Source organism: Mustelus asterias, chromosome 4, assembly GCF_964213995.1.
Source record: "Mustelus asterias chromosome 4, sMusAst1.hap1.1, whole genome shotgun sequence".
Taxonomy (NCBI): Eukaryota; Metazoa; Chordata; class Chondrichthyes; order Carcharhiniformes; family Triakidae; genus Mustelus; species Mustelus asterias.
The window spans coordinates 16,658,926-16,677,413 of record NC_135804.1 but is presented as its reverse complement, the minus strand read 5'-3'; the positions used below and the strand labels follow the sequence as shown (position 1 = coordinate 16,677,413).

The window sequence follows — 18,488 nt, the reverse complement described above, 5'->3', positions numbered from 1 at the left end:
GTTCCTGTGCTGTACTTTTCTTTGTTCTTAATTCTGTCTGAAAACAACCATTTTTGAGTTTACTGAATGATGGATTTTGTCACTGTTCTGCCTTATCAGCAGAGTTTGTAGACTATTGGCAGTAAGTGGATTGGACATTTTTGTGGTTAGGTTACAAGGCCAGAGAAAATTGGCAACGCTCTCTCTCAGGACTGCATGCCTAATTTCCCTGTACGAACAGTCATAGACTTGTATATCTTTGCATGCAGACTGGCACATTGTAAGGAGGATAATTATGAGCGGGGAGCGTATCGCACTGGCTGTACACATGCTGACCACCAAAGCAGCTACTTCAAAGTAGTTTATAAATACATTGCTGTAAAATCTCTGGAGTAGTTCACAGAGCTTACAATAGTGATGGATGTTGGGGAGATGGGTGATAGAAAAAAATGTTTCTTGAAGAAAAGATGTAGATATAACTCACCTGAAATTTAGTTATACAATTCTGGCAATTATAAACGTGTATTAAATGTTCATGTGTGTTCATGTTTTGCTCTGTCTAATGTAACTGTCATTCACTCTCCTATAATAGCTTCAGATATTGAAGGCTGAAATCTAATGAGGCAGTAATACTGAATTTTTTGTGTCATGGTCAAGTGGTCCGAGTGATGGAGTGATGAAAAATGTGCACAGTAACTGCAGCCAATCCGTTTGTGATGGAACATAGAACAGTACAGCACAGGAACAGACCCTTCGTCCCATGATGTTGTGCCGAGCATGACGCCAAATTAAACTAATCCCTTTTGCCTGCCCTTGCTTCATATCCCTCTATTCCTTGTGTATTCATGCGCTTATCTAAAAGCCCCTTAAACACCTCCATCGTATCTGCCTGCACCACCACCCCTGGCAGCGCGTTCTAGACACCTACCATTCTCTGTGTAAAAAATGTACCCCTCACATCTCCTTTGACCTAGTGCTTTTTCAGGTGTGGAAACCCACTCCAGACGATGCGAGCTATAAACTTTCAGCAAAGTTGCATTTTATTTTAAGAAAAAGTCTCTGTGGTGTTAATGAAGTAAATTTAATATCATATTTAATACATTGGTGATTGTAATTCAAATTAAAGGATCATATTGCATATAATTGCTTAACTTCAATTAATATAGACTGAGTGGCATACGACAACTGGAACCAGATTAAAGCAAACTTTAAAAAATGTCAAAATTTTAAAGTTGTGAAAGCTCCTCAAGGCTTTTATGTTATTCAAGAATCAACAGGATAATCGCACACATCCGAAATTCAAGCCACAATCGAGCATGCACAGAATTCTTGGAAAGAACAATAGAAAGCTTTATAATTCAATGCTTGCCACCCACCCAATGTTATCTGTAATATAACTGCAATATAATTGGTCAAACAAAATTGCATCTTGCTATTCCTTCATAGACTTGATAAAAGTCTGACAAGTTGTGCTGCAAATTTTGATCAGGTAGTCAGTGTGTGGTCTTGAATATTACGCTCCACCAATGAACTGAAGCTTCTACTGTTACTCTCAGTCTATGAGCACTTTTGACAGCAAAATGCAGAAACACAGATTGACTGCTCTAGACCTATAGGAACCGAGTCTTCTCCTCTGCCCAAGACCGCAAGAAACCTCAAAGGGTTGTGAATGAAGCCCAGCAAACCAGCCTCCCATCCACTGACTCTGTCTACACTTCCCGCAGCCTTGAAAAAGCAGCCAGCATAATTAAAGACCTCAAGCACCCTGTACATACTCTCTTCCGTCAGGAAAAAGATACAGAAGTCTGAGGACACGTTCCAACCGACTCAAGAATAGCTTCTTCCCTGCTGCCGTCAGGCTTTTGAATGGACCTACCTCGTACTAAATTGATCTTTCTCGACACCCTAGCTATGACTAACATTACATTCTGCACTCCCTTCTCCAAGAACGATATGCTTTGTCTGTATAGTGCGCAAGAAACAATACTTTTCATTGTAAACATGTGACAATAATAAATCAAATCAAAGAACCAATGTAAGGACACTTTTGAATTTCAGAAGCGTTGCTAATTTTCTTTCTAATATAATTAAGGAGAAAACTGCCCTTGAGCAATAAGAAACTTTGATAAACATACAATCATTTGACTTTGTGATATAAATATACAGAAACTTATGAACAGGAAAAAAACCCACTGGTCTATCCAGCCTGTTTAATATAATTGGGATACTGTATCTAATACACGCAATCCCCACCTCACTGTGTAACTCCCCACCAGGAGAGGCAGAATTTTAACCAAGAGCGGCTGATAGGCTGGAATTTTCCAGCCGCACACCCCCCCCACCCTTCCCCTCCCCCCACCACCACCACACACAACTGGTTTTCCCACAGCAGAGGCGGCCTGCCACTGGCCTGCAGTGGGATCTTCCAGTGTATGTTGCAAGATTATAAAATAAATAATCATCCTGCTAATGTTAATATCTATCTATAGTTAATGGCTAACTGCATGGTTTGCCCGTCTCACCGCTGGGGAATCCACAACGGGGATCTACTTCAGCGGGACCAGATGATCCTGCCAGTGGGAATGGCTGGAAAATTCTGTCCACACTTTTAGTGGAACACTCAAGGGATTTTTACAATAGAGTTTAAACATTGTGTATGTTGCAAGATTATAAAATAAATAATCATCCTGCTAATGTTAATATCTATCTATAGGTATCAGAAATTGGAGTCACATGCATCGCTATGTTTTGATCTTGGCACACTTTGAGGTAATGATTCCAACTTTCTAATGAATTCTGACACAACTAAATTGAATTGTCATACTCATGTATTCTAGTATAGCTGTTCAGATGCATGAAGGTTTTCATGTTTTATTTAAACAGGACACATTTCTTTATAACAGAAACAGAAAATGCTGGAAAATCTCAGTGGGTCTGACAGCATCTGTGAAGAGAGAATAGAACTAATGTTTTGAGTCTGGATTGGGTCATCCAGACTCGAAACATTGGCTCTATTCTCTCTTCACAGATGCTGTCAGACCTGCTGAGATTTTCCAGCATTTTCTGTTTTGTTTCGGATTCCTGCATCTGCAGCATTTTGCTTTAGTGTTTCTTTATAATGTATGTCCACTGACATCTACAATATAGTATGTACTGTAAATAATAATGGTGTCTCACTGTGCAAAGAAATGTGCTATAAATGTGATAGGGAAGTCTAAGTGAATCAGAGGCCCCATATTTTGCTCTCCAGTTGAGGGGGTGGGGCGGGGGGGGGGGGGGGGGGAGGGGGGGCGTGGTTTGGGCTGGATTAATAGTTGGGCCTGCTATACCCGGAAACAGTGCAGAGGCAGCCGGGTGTGGAGGTAGGCTGGATGGAAGGCCGACTCCTGTGTGTCAGTACTTCACTGAAATCAATAAAAAAAGAGTAAAAAATGGCCCTCACCTCTCATGGTATATCACTCCCCACACACTCCCCATACCTTATCCATGCCAAACTATGCACCTAATTCCCTCACAAGCACCCCTATGGTGCCTCATGTTGTTGTTCATCCATCGTCGTCGATGAAGACCTCGACACCATTAGTCATTTTGAGGCTGGGTGCGGTGTGTCCGAAGATGACTGATCAGGCCAATTCGGGCAAGGAATGTCCTGGCACATAACAGGTGATAATGGTGTCGAGACTAGCGCATTGATTTGGATTAAAGTGAGGGAGAGTTGCGCAGCATCAGCCTCACTCTCTCTTCCCAATTCCCATCTGGATCCAGTGGCAAGACAAGAGTCGAGACGGCTGGAGATGGGACTAGGCGCAGTGGATGACCAGGACATCTTCTGTGTCTTGTCCTGCTCTTCGTGTTCCACAACGCTTGCAGAGACTGCTCAATCCGCCGGAGTCTGTCTTCACATGCTGGGATAGACATCTCCCTGACTCACCGAGGGTTGAGACCCATCGGCTACCCTCATCTGGTTTAGAACCATAGAACCATAGAAAATATAGCTCAGAAACCGGCCTTTTGGCCCTTCTTGTCTATGCCAAACCATTTTTTGCCTAGTCTCACTGACCTGCACTTGGACCATATCCCTCCACACCCCTCTCATCCATGAACCCGTCCAAGTTTTTCTTAAATGTTAAAAGCATTTACCACTTTATCCGGCAGCTCATTCCACACTCCCACCACTCTCTGCGTAAAGAAGCCCCCCCTAATATTCCCTTTAAACTTTTCTCCTTTCACCCTTAACCCATGCCCTCTGGTTTTTTTCTCCCCTAGCCTCAGCGGAAAAAGCCTGCTTGCATTCACTCTATCTATACCCATCAAAATCTTATACACCTCTATCAAATCTCCCCTCATTTTTCTACGCTCCAGGGAATAAAGTCCCAACCTATTCAATCTCTCTCTGTAACTCAGCTTCTCAAGACCCGGCAACATCCTTGTGAACCTTCTCTGCACTCTTTCAACCTTATTTACATCCTTCCTGTAACTAGGTGACCAAAACTGTACACAATACTCTAAATTCGGCCTCACCAATGCCTTATTTAACCTTACCATAACACTCCAACTTTTAAACTCGATACTCCGATTTATAAAGGCCAATGTACCAAAGGCACTCTTTACGACCCTATCCACCTGTGACGTCCAAAGATGTGCGCGTTAGGTTGATTGGCCAGGTTAAAAATTATCCCTGAGATGTGTAGTTAGAGGGATTGCGGGTAAATATGTGGGGGTAGGGCCTGGGTGGGATTGTGGTCGGTGCAGACTCGATGGGCCGAATGGCCTCCTTCTGCACTGTAGGGTTTCTATGATTCTATGATTCTATGACGTCACTTTTAGGGAATTCTGTACCTGTATTCCCAGATCCCTCTGTTCAACTGCACTCTTCAGAGTCCTACCATTTACCCTGTATGTTCTACTTTGGTTTGTCCTTCCAAAGTGCAATATCTCACACTTGTCTGCATTAAATTCCATTTGCCATTTTTCAGTCCATTTTTCTAGTTGGTCCAAATCCCTCTGCAAGCTTTGAAAACCTTCCTCACTGTCCACTACACCTCCAATCTTTGTATCATCAGCAAATTTGCTGATCCAATTTACCACATTATCATCCAGATCATTGATATAGATGACAAACAACAATGGACCCAATACCGATCCCTGCGGCACACCACTAGTCACAGGCCTCCACTCAGAGAAGCAATCCTCCACAACCACTCTCTGGCTTCTTCCATTGAGCCAGTGTCTAATCTAATTTACTACCTCCCCATGTATACCCAGCGACTGAACCTTCCTAACTAACCTCCCATGAGGGACCTTGTCAAAGGCCTTGCTGAAATCCAGGTAGACAACATCCACCGCCTTCCCTTCATCCACTTTCCTGGTAACCTCCTCGAAAAACTCTAATAGATTGGTCAAACATGACCTACTATGCACGAAGCCATGTTGACTCTCCCTAATAGTCCCTGTCTATCCAAATATTTGTAGGTCCTATCCCTTATCACACCTTCCAATAACTTGCCCACCACCGACGTCAAACTTACTGGCCTATAATTTCCCGGCTTTCTTTTGGAACCTTTTTTAAACAATGGAACAACATGAGCCACCCTCCAATCATCCGGCACCTCCCCCGTAAATACTGACATTTTATATATGTCTGTCCGGGCCCCTGCAAGTTCAACACTAGCTTCCCTCAAGGTCTGAGGGAATATCCTGTCTGGTCCTGGGGATTTATCCACTCTGATTTGCCTCAAGACAGCAAGCACTTCCTCCCCTTTTATCTGTAAAGGTTCCATGACCTCCCTACCTGTTTGCCCTATTTCCGTAGACTCCATGCCCGTTTCCTCAGTAAATACGGATGCAAAAAAACCATTTAGTATCTCCCCCATCTCTTTTGGTTCCATACACAGTCTACCACTCTGGTCTTCAAGAGGACCAATTTTATCCCTCATTTTCCTTTTGCTCCTGACATACTATAGAAGCTCTTTGGATTTTCCTTCACTCTGTCTGCCAAAGCAACCTTATGTCTTCTTTTAACCCTCCTGATTTCTCTCTTAAGTAGCTTCTTGCACTTTTTATACTCCTCGAGCATCTGATCTGTTCCTTGCTGCCTGTACATTTCATACAACTCTCTCTTCCTCTTAATCAGTGTTACAATCTCCCTCGAGAACCAAGGTTCCTTATTCCTATTTACTTTGCCTTTAATCCTGACAGGAACATACAAACTCTGCACTCTCAAAATTTCTCCTTTGAAGGCCTCCCACTTTCCATTTACATCCTTACCAGAGAGCAGCCTGTGCCAATCCACACTTCCCAGATCCCTTCTCATTTCATCAGATTTAGCCTTTTTCCAGTTCAGAACTTCAACCCGAGGACCAGATCTATCCTTATCCACGATCAGGTTGAAACTAATTCTAAACTAACATTAAGATTTATTACTAAAGAAACCAAAAATGTAAAATTGTTATCTTGTAATGCTTGCCATTGTTATATGAAGATTGATTCAGAAAAGAGAAAGTAAAGAGAGAGAAAAGGCGGCACAGTGGTTAGCACTGCTGTCTCACAGCGCCAGGGACATGGATTCGATTCCTGCCTTGGGTAACTGTCTATGCGTTCTCCCAGTTTCTGTGTGAGCGCTGCTGCCTCACAGCGGCAGGGACCCAGGTTCGATTCCCGGCTTGGGTCACTGTCTGTGCGGAGTCTGCATGTCCTCCCTGTATCTGCGTGGGTTTCCTCCGGGTGCTCCAGTTTTCTCCCACGTTCCAAAGATGTGCAGGTTAGGTGGATTGGCCATGGTAAATTGCCCCTTAGTGTCAGGGGAACAAGCTAGGGTAAATGCATGGGGTTATTGGGATAGGGCCTGGGTGGGATTGTTGTTGGTGTAGACTCGATGGGCTGAATGACCTCCTTCTGCACTGTAGGAATTCTATGACTATAAACTGTCCATATGAAAGATGTAGCATGAAGATAGTGACTGGAAACACTGACTGCAAAAGTATATTATTTTAAAAAAGAGAACATCAAGCCAAATACCTACTTAATTTTTGCTATCCATACAAAGAACAAAGAACAGTACAGCACAGGAACAGGCCCTTCGGCCTTCCAAGCCTGCGCCAATCACATTGTCCTATCAAGACCAACTGCCTGTATCCCTCTATTCCCCACCTGTTCATGTGTCTATCCAGTAAAGTCTTAAATGTGTTTAACGTAACTGCCCCAACCACCTCACTTGGCAGTGCGTTTCAGGCCACCGCCATCCTCTGTATAAAAAAACTGATAGCCAAGTTCCGCACACACGAGGACGGCCTCAACTGGGATCTTGGGTTCATGTCACACTATTTGTAACCCCCACGACTTGCCTGGATTTGCAAAATCTCACTAACTGTCCTGTCTGGAGACAATACACATCTCTTTAACCTGTGCTTAACGCTCTCTCCACTCACATTGTCTGTACCTTTAAGACTTGATTGCCTGTAAAGACTCACATTCCAATCATTATTCTGTAAATTGAGTTTGTGTCTTTATATGTCCTGTTTGTGAACAGAACTCCCACTCACCTGACGAAGGGGCAGCGCTCCGAAAGCTAGTGGCTTTTGCTACCAAATAAACCTGGTGGACTTTAACCTGGTGTTGTGAGACTTCTTACTAAAAAAACTTCCCCAGCACATCTCCACTGAACCTTCCCCCCTTATCTTGAACTTGTGCCCCCTTGTAATTGTCATTTCGGAAAAAAGCTTCCAAATGTTCACCCTATCCATACCGCTCATAATTTTAGAAACTTCTATCAGAATACTGTGTATACATTACACCATTTACAATTTACTGAGGTTCATAGAATCATAGAAACCCTACAGTGCAGAAGGAGGCCATTCGGCCCATCGAGTCTGCACCGACCACAATCCCACCCAGGCCCTACCCCCACATATTTACCCGCTAATCCACGCATCCCAGGACTCTAAGGGGCAATTTTTAACCTGGCCAATCAACCTAACCCGCACATCTTTGGACTGTGGGAGGAAACCGGAGCACCCGGAGTAAACCCACGCAGACACGAGGAGAATGTGCAAACTCCACACAGACAGTGACCCGAGCCGGGAATCGAACCCGGGACCCTGGAGCTGTGAAGCAGCAGTGCCAACCACTGTGCTACCGTGCCGCCCTGGTTGATTTGGCATTTGTAAAATTGCAGCAGTTTGTGACCTTTATTATTCTAATAATATTTCATTGTCTCAATCTGGATGCAGCCTTGTCAGCATTTGTCCCATGGCCAATTAAACAGTGCTGGTGATAACTGCACAGCATAAACAGCTTTCGTTGAAAGCATTTTCCACATCCAAGAAAAATTCTCCTCATTTGAAGCCTGCCTTGTTAATTTTTAACTTGCGCCCACATGAACGGATCTAATTAAATGATCTGCTTATATTTACAACATCTGTTTTGCTTATTTGGTCATATTTTCTCGAACAAAAACAAGTTCCTTGCTCCAAATCACACACTCCCAGTGAGATTTTACTCCCTCTCTGCGGCACACCGCTCGCAGGCGGTGGGATCACATGGTCCCGCCGTGGTCAACACAGTTTCCCACTGAACACACCCTTCACCACCAGGAAACCCACGGTGGGGTGCTGTCGGCAAGACCATAGCATCTCACTGACGTGAACGGCGTACAGTTTAACTCTTGGGAGCATCTTTGTTGATCTCTGAACTCTGTTGCAATGGATCAATTATCCCTTCGAATGGAGGAATTCCAAAACGGCACACAGAATAGATAAATCTTTAGTTTTATGATTTTTGGCACATTGTGTCAAATGCCATGAGTGCATAACACAAACTCAGGTGAAACCTGATGAAAAGGCCCAGGTATTTCTAGTCATTGAAATTGATCGCTACAAAGAGATAGATTGCAGAATTGTTACATGTCAAATCCCCAATGTGCTCTTATAGAAACACAGAAACATAGAACAAATGAGCACCAGTGGCCATTCGGCCCTTCGAGCTTGCTCTGCCATTCATTATGATCATGGCTGATCATCCAACTCAGCCTCATCCTTCCTTCTCTCCATATCCATTGAACCCCTTTGCCCCAAGAGTCATATCTAATTTCTTCTTGAAAACATGCAATGTTTTGGCCTCAACTGTGGTAGCAAATTTCACAGACTTCTCTGGGTGAAGAAATTTCTCCTCATTTCAGTCCTTAAAGGTTTACCCCATATCCCAGGTCCCTCTGCACAGCAGCATGTTGCAATTTTTTACCATTTAAATAATAGTCCATTTTGCTGTTATTCCTACCAAAATGAATGACCTCATATTTACCAACATTGTACTCCATCTGCCAGACCCTCGCCCACTCACTTAGACTATCTATATCCCTTTGCAGACTTTCAGCATCCTCTGCACACTTTGCTCTGCCACTCATCTTAGTGTCATCTGCAAATTTTGACAGTCTACACTTGGTCCCCAACTCCAAATCATCTATGTAAATCGTAAACAATTGCAGTCCCAACACTGATCCCTGAGGCACACCACTGGTCACTGATCGCCAACCAGAAAAACACCCATTTACCTCCACTCTTTGCTTTCTGTTGGTTAACCAATCCTCTATCCATGCTAATACATTACCCGTAACACCGTGCACCTTTATCTTATGTAACAGTCTTTGGTGTGGCATCTTGTCAAATGCCTTCTGGAAATCCAGATACACCACATCCACAGGTTCCCCATTGTCCACTGCACATGTAATGTTCTCAAAGAATTCCACCAAATTAGTCAAACATGACCTTCCCTTCATGAACCCATTCTGTGTCTTACCAATGGGACAATTTATATTCAGGTGTCTTGCTATTTCTCCCTTGATGATAGATTCAAGCATTTTCCCTACTACAGAAGTTAAGCTAACTGGCCTATAGTTACCTGGCTTTTCTCTACCTCCTTTTTAAAACAGTGGCGTCACATTTGCTGTTTTCCAATCTGCGGGAACCACCCCAGAGTCCAGCAAATTTTGGTAAATTACCACTAGTGCATTTGCTATTTCTCCTGCCATCTCTTTTAGTATCCTGGATGCATTCCATCAGGACCAGGAGACTTGTCTACCTTTAGCCCCATTAACTTGTCCAACACTACCTCTTTTGTGATAATGATAGTTTCTAGGTCCTCACCTGCCATAGCCTTCCTGTCATCAATTTTTGGCATGTTATTTGTGTCTTCCACTGTGAAGACCGACACAAAATACCTGTTCAATGCCTCAGCCATTTTCTCATTTCCAGTTATTACATCCCCCTTCTCATCCTCTAAAGAACCAATGTTTACTTTCACCACTCTTTTTCGTTTTATATATTTGTAGAAACCTTTGCTCTCTGTTTTTATATTCTGAGCTAGTTTACTCTCATAATCCATCTTACTTTTCTTTATAGTTTTTTTTCGTGGTTTTCTGTTGACCTTTAAAGATTTTCCAATCCTCTAGGTTCCCACTAATCTTTGCCACTTTGTATGCATTTTCTTTCAATTTGATACCCTCCTTTATTTCCTTAGATATCCATGGCTGATTATATCTTTTTCTACAGTCCTTCCTTATCACTGGTATATACTTTTGCTGCTAATATTCAATATTATACTGCTTCTGCCATGCATTTGCCGACTCACTCAGCTCATCCAAATCAACTGGAGCATCTTTGCATCCTCCTCCCAGCTCACCCTCCCACCCAGTTTCGTGTTACCCTCAAATTTGGAGATATTACAATTAGTTCCCTTTGTCCAAATCATTAATATATATTGTGAATAGCAGGGGTCCCAGCACCAATCCCTTTGGTGCCCCACTAGTAATGGCTTGCCATTTGGAAAATTACCTACTTATTCCTACTCTTTTTCCTGTCTGCCAAGCAGTTTTCTTTCCATCTCAATATACTACCCGCCATTCCATGCACTTTGATCTTACATGTTAATCTCTTATGTGGGACTTTGTCAAAAGTCTTCAGAAAGTCTAAATAAACCACATCCACTGGATCCCCTTTATTAAGTCTACTAGTTACGTTCGCAAAGAATTCCAGTAGATTTATCAAACATGATTGCCCTTTTGTAAATCCATGTTGCCTCTGTCCGATTCTACCACTATTTTCCAAGTGGGCGGCACGGTGGCACAGTGCTCAGCACTGCTGCCTCACAGCACCAGGAACCCGGGTTCAATTTCCACCTTGGGTTACTGTCTGTGCGGAGTCTACACATTCTCCCTGTGTCTGCATGGATTTTCTCCGGGTGCTCCGCTTTCCTCCCACAGTCCATAAGACGTGCTGGTTAGGTGCATTGGCCATGCTAAATTCTCTCTCGGTGTACCCGAACAGGCCCCAGAGTGTGGTGACTAGGGGATTTTCACAGTAACTTCATTGCCGTGTTAATGTAAGCCTACTTGTGACACTAATAACTAAACCAAACATGTGCTCTGGTATAAAATCTTTGATAATGGACTCTAAAATTTTTCCCACTACTGAAGTCAGGCTGACTGGTCTATAGTGTCATTTAGCATAGTCAATGCACCTAACCAGCATGTTTTTCAGACTGTGGGAGGAAACCGGAGCATCTGGAGGAAACCCATGCAGACATGGAGAGACCATGTAAACGTCACACAGACAGTGACCCAAGCCAGGAACCTGGTCCCTGGCGCTGTGAGGCAGTAGTGCTAACCACTGTGCCAGCGTGCTTTGGGATGAAAAAGTGGGGAATGTATACCTCCTTTTTGAAATAGAGTCATAGATTCATAGAGGTTTACAGCATGGAAACAGGCCCTTCAGCCCAACTTGTCCATGCCGTCCTTTTTTTTGAAAACCCCTAAGCTAATCCCAATTGCCCACACTTGGCCCACATCCCTCTATACCCATCGTACCCATGTACCCATGTAACTATCTAAATGCTCTTCAAAAGACAAAATTGTACCCCTACTACTACCTCTGGCAGCTTGTACCAGACACTCACCACCCTCTGCGTGAAAAAATTGCCCCTCTGGACACTTTTGTATCTCTCCCCTCTCACCTTAAACCTATGCCCTCTAGTTTTAGACTTCCCTACCTTTGAACATAGAACATAGAAAGCCACAGCACAAACAGGCCCTTCGGCCCACAAGTTGCGCCGATCACATCCCCACCTCTAGGCCTATCTATAGCCCTCAATCCCATTAAATCCCATGTACTCATCCAGAAGTCTCTTAAAAGACCCCAACGAGTTCGTATCTTTGGGAAAAGATATTGACCATCTACCTTATCTATGCCCCTCATTATTTTATAGACCTCTATAAGGTCACTCCTTAGCTTCCTATGCTCCAGAGAAAAAAGGTCCCAGTCTATTCAGCCTCTCCTTATAACTCAATCCATCAAGTCCCGGTAGCATCCTAGTAAATCTTTTCTGCACTCTTTCTAGTTTAATAATATCCTTTCTATAATAGGGTGACCAGAATTGCACACAGTATTCCAAGTGTGGCCTTACTAATGTCTTGTACAACTTTAACAAGACGTCCCAACTCCTGTATTCAATGTTCTGACCAATGAAACCAAGCACGCCAAATGCCTTCTTCACCACTCTGTCCACCTGTGACTCCACTTTCAAGGAGCTATGAACATGTACCCTTAGATCTCTTTGTTCTGTAACTCTCCCCAACGCCCTACCATTAACTGAGTAAGTCCTGCTCTGGTTCAATCTACCAAAATGCATCAACTCGCATTTGTCTAAATTAAACTCCATCTGCCATTCGTCAGCCCACTGGCCCAATTGATCAAGATCTCGTTGCAATCGGAGATAACTTTCCTCACTGTCCACTATACCACCAATCCTGGTGTCATCTGCAAACTTACTAACCATGCCCCCTATATTCTCATCCAAATCACTAATATAAATGACAAATAACAGTGGACCCAGCACTGATCCCTGAGGCACACCGCTGGTCACAGGCCTCCAGTTTGAGAAACAACTCTCTACAACCACCCTCTGGCTTCTGTCAAGAAGCCAATTTTGTATCCATTTAGACACCTCACCCTGGATCCCGTGGGATTTAACTTTATGCAACAACCTACCATGCGGTACATTGTCAAAGGCCTTGCTAAAGTCCGTGTAGACAACATCAACTGCATTGCCCTCATCTACCTTCTTGGTTACCCCTTCAAAAAACTCAATTAAATTTGTGAGACATGATTTTCCACTCACAAAGCTATGCTGACTGTCCCTAATCAGTCCTTGCATCTCTAAATGCCTGTAGATCCTGTCTCTCAAAATGCCTTCCAACAACTTACCCACCACAGATGTGAGGCTAACTGGCCTGTAGTTCCCAAGCTTTTCCCTGCAGCCCTTTTTAAACGAAGACACAACATTTGCCACTCTCCAATCTTCAGGCACCTCACCCGTGATTATCGATGATTCAAATATCTCGGCTAGGGGACCCGCAATTTCCTCCCCAGCCTCCCACAACGTCCTGGGATATACCTCATCAGGTCCTGCAGATTTATCTACCTTGATGCGCTTTAAGATTTCCAGCATCCCCTTCTCTGTAATATGTACACTCCTCAAGACATCACTATTTATTTCCCCAATAGTTGGCTAACATTAACTATCTTCTAATCTGTAGGAACTATTCCAGAGTCTATAGAATCATAATTCTCCTATTGGGAACACTGAGGAAGATAATATAAAACAGCATTTTAGACATACCTTGGCCGGAATTTTCTGGCCATTCATTCCCCACTGCCATTGCAAGTGAGGACAGAGAGCTTGGCACTCACCCAAATGTCTATTGACTGCAGCGGGACCAGAAAAGCTGCCAGCATGAATGACTGGAAAATTCCAACCCCCCCACCCCCCTTTTGTCAGATAAGGATTTTTGTGCTCAAATACCCTTGAGGTCCAGGCCATTCATAATTTCTTTGATAATAGCTGCCCTTTGATTTGAATTTCGCGGTAAATAGTTGGTAATTATTCTCACACTTGCTGTTGCCAATGGAGGCCACATCACCCTGCATACATTCCCCGCTTTTTCGCTGCCTCACAATGCCAGGAACCCAGGTTCGATTCCCAGCTTGGGTCACTGTCTGTGCGCAGTCTCCCTGTGTCTATGTGGGGTTTCTTCCGGGTGCTCCTGTTTCCTCCCACAGTCTGAAAGACATGCTGGTTAGGGTGCATTTGTCATGCTAAATTTTCCCTTAGTGTACCCGAAAAGGCGCCGGAGTGTGGCGACTAGGGGATTTTCACAGTCACTTCATTGCAGTGTTAATGTAAGCCTATTTGTGACACTAATAAATTAACTTTATTAGTTAAAATCCATCTTCTTGTCCTTAACAATTAATTAATTCATACTGATAACTCTGGTGATGCAGACATGCCCTTAAGAAGTTGGTGATAGACTTCATTACCAAATTCTGAGGTGCTGTTGATCTTTTATGGTCATGGTATTATAAGTTCAAATTCAAGATTCATGAAATACCAAATGTCTTGAACCAACAAAGGTTTAGAAGTGTAATTTTAAAAAAAATGTTAAGTGTTATAAATATGACCTATATTATCCATCCATCAGAGAATGGGTGGAATCTTGCCTAATGAACTTACATTATTAGGATTGCTTAGTGCTGCTTGGAAAATGGTCCAATGGTTCACTGTTTCTTTATTTCCTGTAGAATGGATTATCAGTGAATTTAATTGCGCTCTGTATTTCTGCAACCACCACAAAGTAAGTAATATGTGCTGACGCACTCTCGTAAGGTTTGTGACTTGTTATCTGGAGGCGAGAGACTTTATTCATTTGAGACAATGCAGATGATTAATTATTTAATATTCTCATAATGATCCTCATTGAAACACTTTGCCTGACTTTTTCGATCGTTGCCATTCATTACTCCGATAGCTGCCCGCAGGATGTTTCTGGGCTTTTGCAAGGCAACTTAAAATAATTAGATATCTCTTTCAGTGCAGCAGACTGGGATTTGTCTGAATAAGGCAAGTAGCAGCGTGTCTCCTCCACCAATCAAATTGAACCACATAGATGGATGAATTTTCCCCTTCCACCCGCCACGGGAATCGGAGCGGGCGAGGGACGGACCATGGAAAGGTCCGTAGACCTCGGGCTGGATTTTCCGATTTCGGGGCAAGCATGGCTGGAAAATCACACCCACAGTCTAATGTTTAAATTAGCATATTTAATTGAATGTGAAATCATATACGGAAAGCAAAATAGAGAAGGATGAAAGCTGGGATTAAGAGAACTAGAAAACATCTAAAAACTTAATTTTAATTTTTGACTTTTTAAGAATCTCCAACAGTAAACTCTGAAGGAATGTGACTCCACATTTGTAAAGAGAAGTTTTCAGGACCAGAGATTGGCTGGGATTTTCCAGCCCCTTCTGCCACTGGGACCTTCCACCCACACTGAAAGTCAATGGACTTTTGGCTGACCCATTGCTTCCCCACAGCAGGTCCTAGCATGGGGGGGCCTGGAAGATCTCATCTGTTGTCTGGCTGTAAGTAAATCAAACGGAATAAAAATTCATTTTGATTTGATTTATTATTGTCACATGTATTAGTATACAATGAAAAGTATTGTTTCTTGTGCGCTATACAGACAAAGCATACTGTACATAGAGAAGGAAACGAGAGAGTGCAGAATGTAGTGCCACAGTCATAGCTAGGGTGTAGAGAAAGATCAACTTAATGCAAGGTAGGTCCATTCAAAAGTCTAACAGCAGCAGGGAAGAAACTGTTCTTGAGTCGGTTGGCCTCATACTTTTCATAGAATAGAAACCCTACAGTGCAGAAGGAGGCCATTCGGCCCATCGAGTCTGCACCGACCACAATCCCACCCAGGCCCTACCCCCACATATTTTACCCGCTAATCCCTCTAACCTACGCATCTCAGGGGCAATTTTAACCTGGCCAATCAACCTAACCTGCACATCTTTGGACTGTGGGAGGAAACCGGAGCACCTGGAGGAAACCCACGCAAACACGAGGAGAATGTGCAAACTCCACACAGACAGTGACCCGAGCCGGGAATTGAACCCGGGACCCTGGAGCTGTGAAGCAGCAGTGCTAACCACTGTGCTACCGTGCCGCCATCTTGTATCTTTTCCCTGACGGAAGAAGGTGGAAGAGAGAATGTCCGGGGTGCGTGGGGTCCTTAATTATGCTGGCTGCTTTTCCGAGGCAGTGGGAAGTGTAGACATAGTCAATGGATGGGAGGCTGGTTTAGGCCTTAATGTACCAGCCCTAACTTTTTCTGATGTGTTCAGTGGGTGACAATGGATTTTCCCATTACATCAACAGCTGAATGTTTAACAGGTTAAAATAAAGAAGACTGCTTTACTGTCTGGTATCGCATGTGTGGCATTTTCTTTTGGCCTTGCATTTGGATTCAACTTGCAAACCCTGAAGTTAATTTTCAGATTGCTTTATATTTGATTTTGATTTGATTTGATTTATTATTATCACATGTATTAACATACAGTGAAAAGTATTGTTTCTTGCATGCAATACAGACAAAGCATACCGTTCATAGAGAAGGAAAGGAGAGAGTGCAGAATGTAATGTTACAGTCATGGCTCGGGTATAGCAAAATATCAACTTTATGCAAGGTATGTCCATTCAAAAGTCTGACAGCAGCAGGGAAGAAGCTGTTCTTGAGTCAGTTGGTACGTGACCTCAGACTTTTGGATCTTTTTCCCGAAGGAAGAAGGTGGAAGAGAGAATGTCCAGGATTCATGGGGTCCTTAATTATGCTGGCTACTTTGCCGAGGCAGCGGGAAGTGTGGACAGACTCCATGGATGGGAGGCTGGTTTGCGTGATGGACTGGGCTTCATTCACGACCTTTTGTAGTTTCTTGCGGTCTTGGGCAGAGCAGGAACCATATCAAACTGTTATACAACCAGAAAGAATGCTTTCTATAGTGCATCTGTAAAGGTTGCTGAGAGTCATAGCTGACATGCCAAATTCCTTTAGTCTTCTGAGAAAGTAGAGGCATTGGTGGACTTTCTTAACTATAGTGTCGGCATGGGGGGACCAGGACAGGTTGTTGGTGATCTGGACACCTAAAAACTTGAAGCTCTCGACCCTTTCTACTTTGTCCCCATTGATGTAGGCATGGGCATGTTCTCCTTTATGCTTCCTGAAGTCGATGACAATCTCCTTCATTTTGTTGACATTGAGGGAGAGATTATTGTTGCCACACCAGTTCACCAGATTCTCTATCTCATTCCTGTACTCTGTCTCGTCATTGTTTGAGATCCGACCCACTACGGTGGTGTCATCAGCAAACTTGAAAATCAAATTGGAGGGGAATTTTGGCTGCACAGCCATAGGTGTACAAGGAGTATAGTAGGGGGCTGAGAACACAGCCTTATGGGGCACCAGTGTTGAGGATTATCGTGGAGGAGGTGTTGTTGCCTTTCCTTACTGATAGTGGTCTGTGAGTTAGGAAGTTCAGGATGCAGTCGCAGAGGGAGGTGCCGAGGCCCAGGCCACGGAGTTTAGAGATGAGTTTCGTGTTGTGTTGAAGGCTGAGCTGTCGTCAATAAATAGGAGTCTGACATAAGTCCGCTTGTTATCTATATCTAAGTTTGGAACATGATGACAGCATTTAGACAGCAAAGATTGATTACGTCTACCTGTTTCATGTGATGCCGGTAAGTTGTCTCAATCTTACAGCCATAAAGGAGTGATATAAGAATCACTGCCTGTTTGAATTTGATCTTTGTTCTGAGACAAACTCCATGCTCTATACAAAGTTGTGGGTGAGTCCTTGATTTCATCATCCAGTGTAATGTTACTCCAGAGGATACTCCAAAGATAGCACAGCTTGTGTACTGAACAGAGGATGGTGTTGTAAATAGTGACTGCCAGGTCTGTGATTAAGTATGATGTGGAGATGCCGGCGTTGGACTGGGGTAAACACAGTAAGAAGTCTCACAACACCAGGTTAAAGTCCAACAGGTTCATTTGGTAGCAAATGCCACGAGCTTTCAGAGCGCTGCTCGTTTGGTAGCAAATGCCACTAGCAGCACTCCGAAAGCTAGTGGCATTTGCTACCAAATAAACCTGTTGGACTTTAACCTGGTGTTGTGAGACTTCTTACTGTGATTAAGTAGCCAGGGGTGGACTGATACAAGACATCTGTCTTTTTCAGGAGTGTTGCCAAGTCAGAGCAGTCAACAAGCAGCTCAATGTCCTCTGGACTATGTGTCGTGAGAGGATAGTCATCCCCAAACAAGAGTTCAACCAGTTGCTAGCTGTTCAGTAAACATGAGTAACCTTGACCTTTGCAAGATGTAGAGGTTGCTATCTGTCCTGAATTGAATGTGTACTCCTGTGTTGGGTGCGTTATGGGACCATGGCCGCAGAGTATGTGACAAGCAGAGCAGGAGTGAGTACACAGCCACAGAAGTGGTGCCATTGGTGACAAGAAAGGCATCTGATGAAGTGCCACTTTGCATCACACTGTGCATCAGGCCATTAAGAAATGAGCTAAATACACCGATAATCTTTTCAGGGAAGCCATATTTGTGCAGAA

At 43.5% G+C, this 18,488-nt stretch overlaps 1 protein-coding gene across 3 annotated transcripts in view; it reads left to right on the top strand.

Moving 5' to 3' along the window:
• LOC144492509 (rifampicin phosphotransferase-like) overlaps window positions 1-18,488 on the top strand; it is a 189,830-nt gene that overhangs the window by 66,407 nt on the left and 104,935 nt on the right. For all 3 annotated transcript variants that reach the window (XM_078210601.1, XM_078210602.1, XM_078210600.1), the window contains exons 7-8: window positions 2,693-2,748; window positions 14,607-14,659. In XM_078210601.1, coding sequence (XP_078066727.1) covers window positions 2,693-2,748; window positions 14,607-14,659 — 109 coding nt within the window. The remainder of the gene's footprint in view (window positions 1-2,692; window positions 2,749-14,606; window positions 14,660-18,488) is intronic.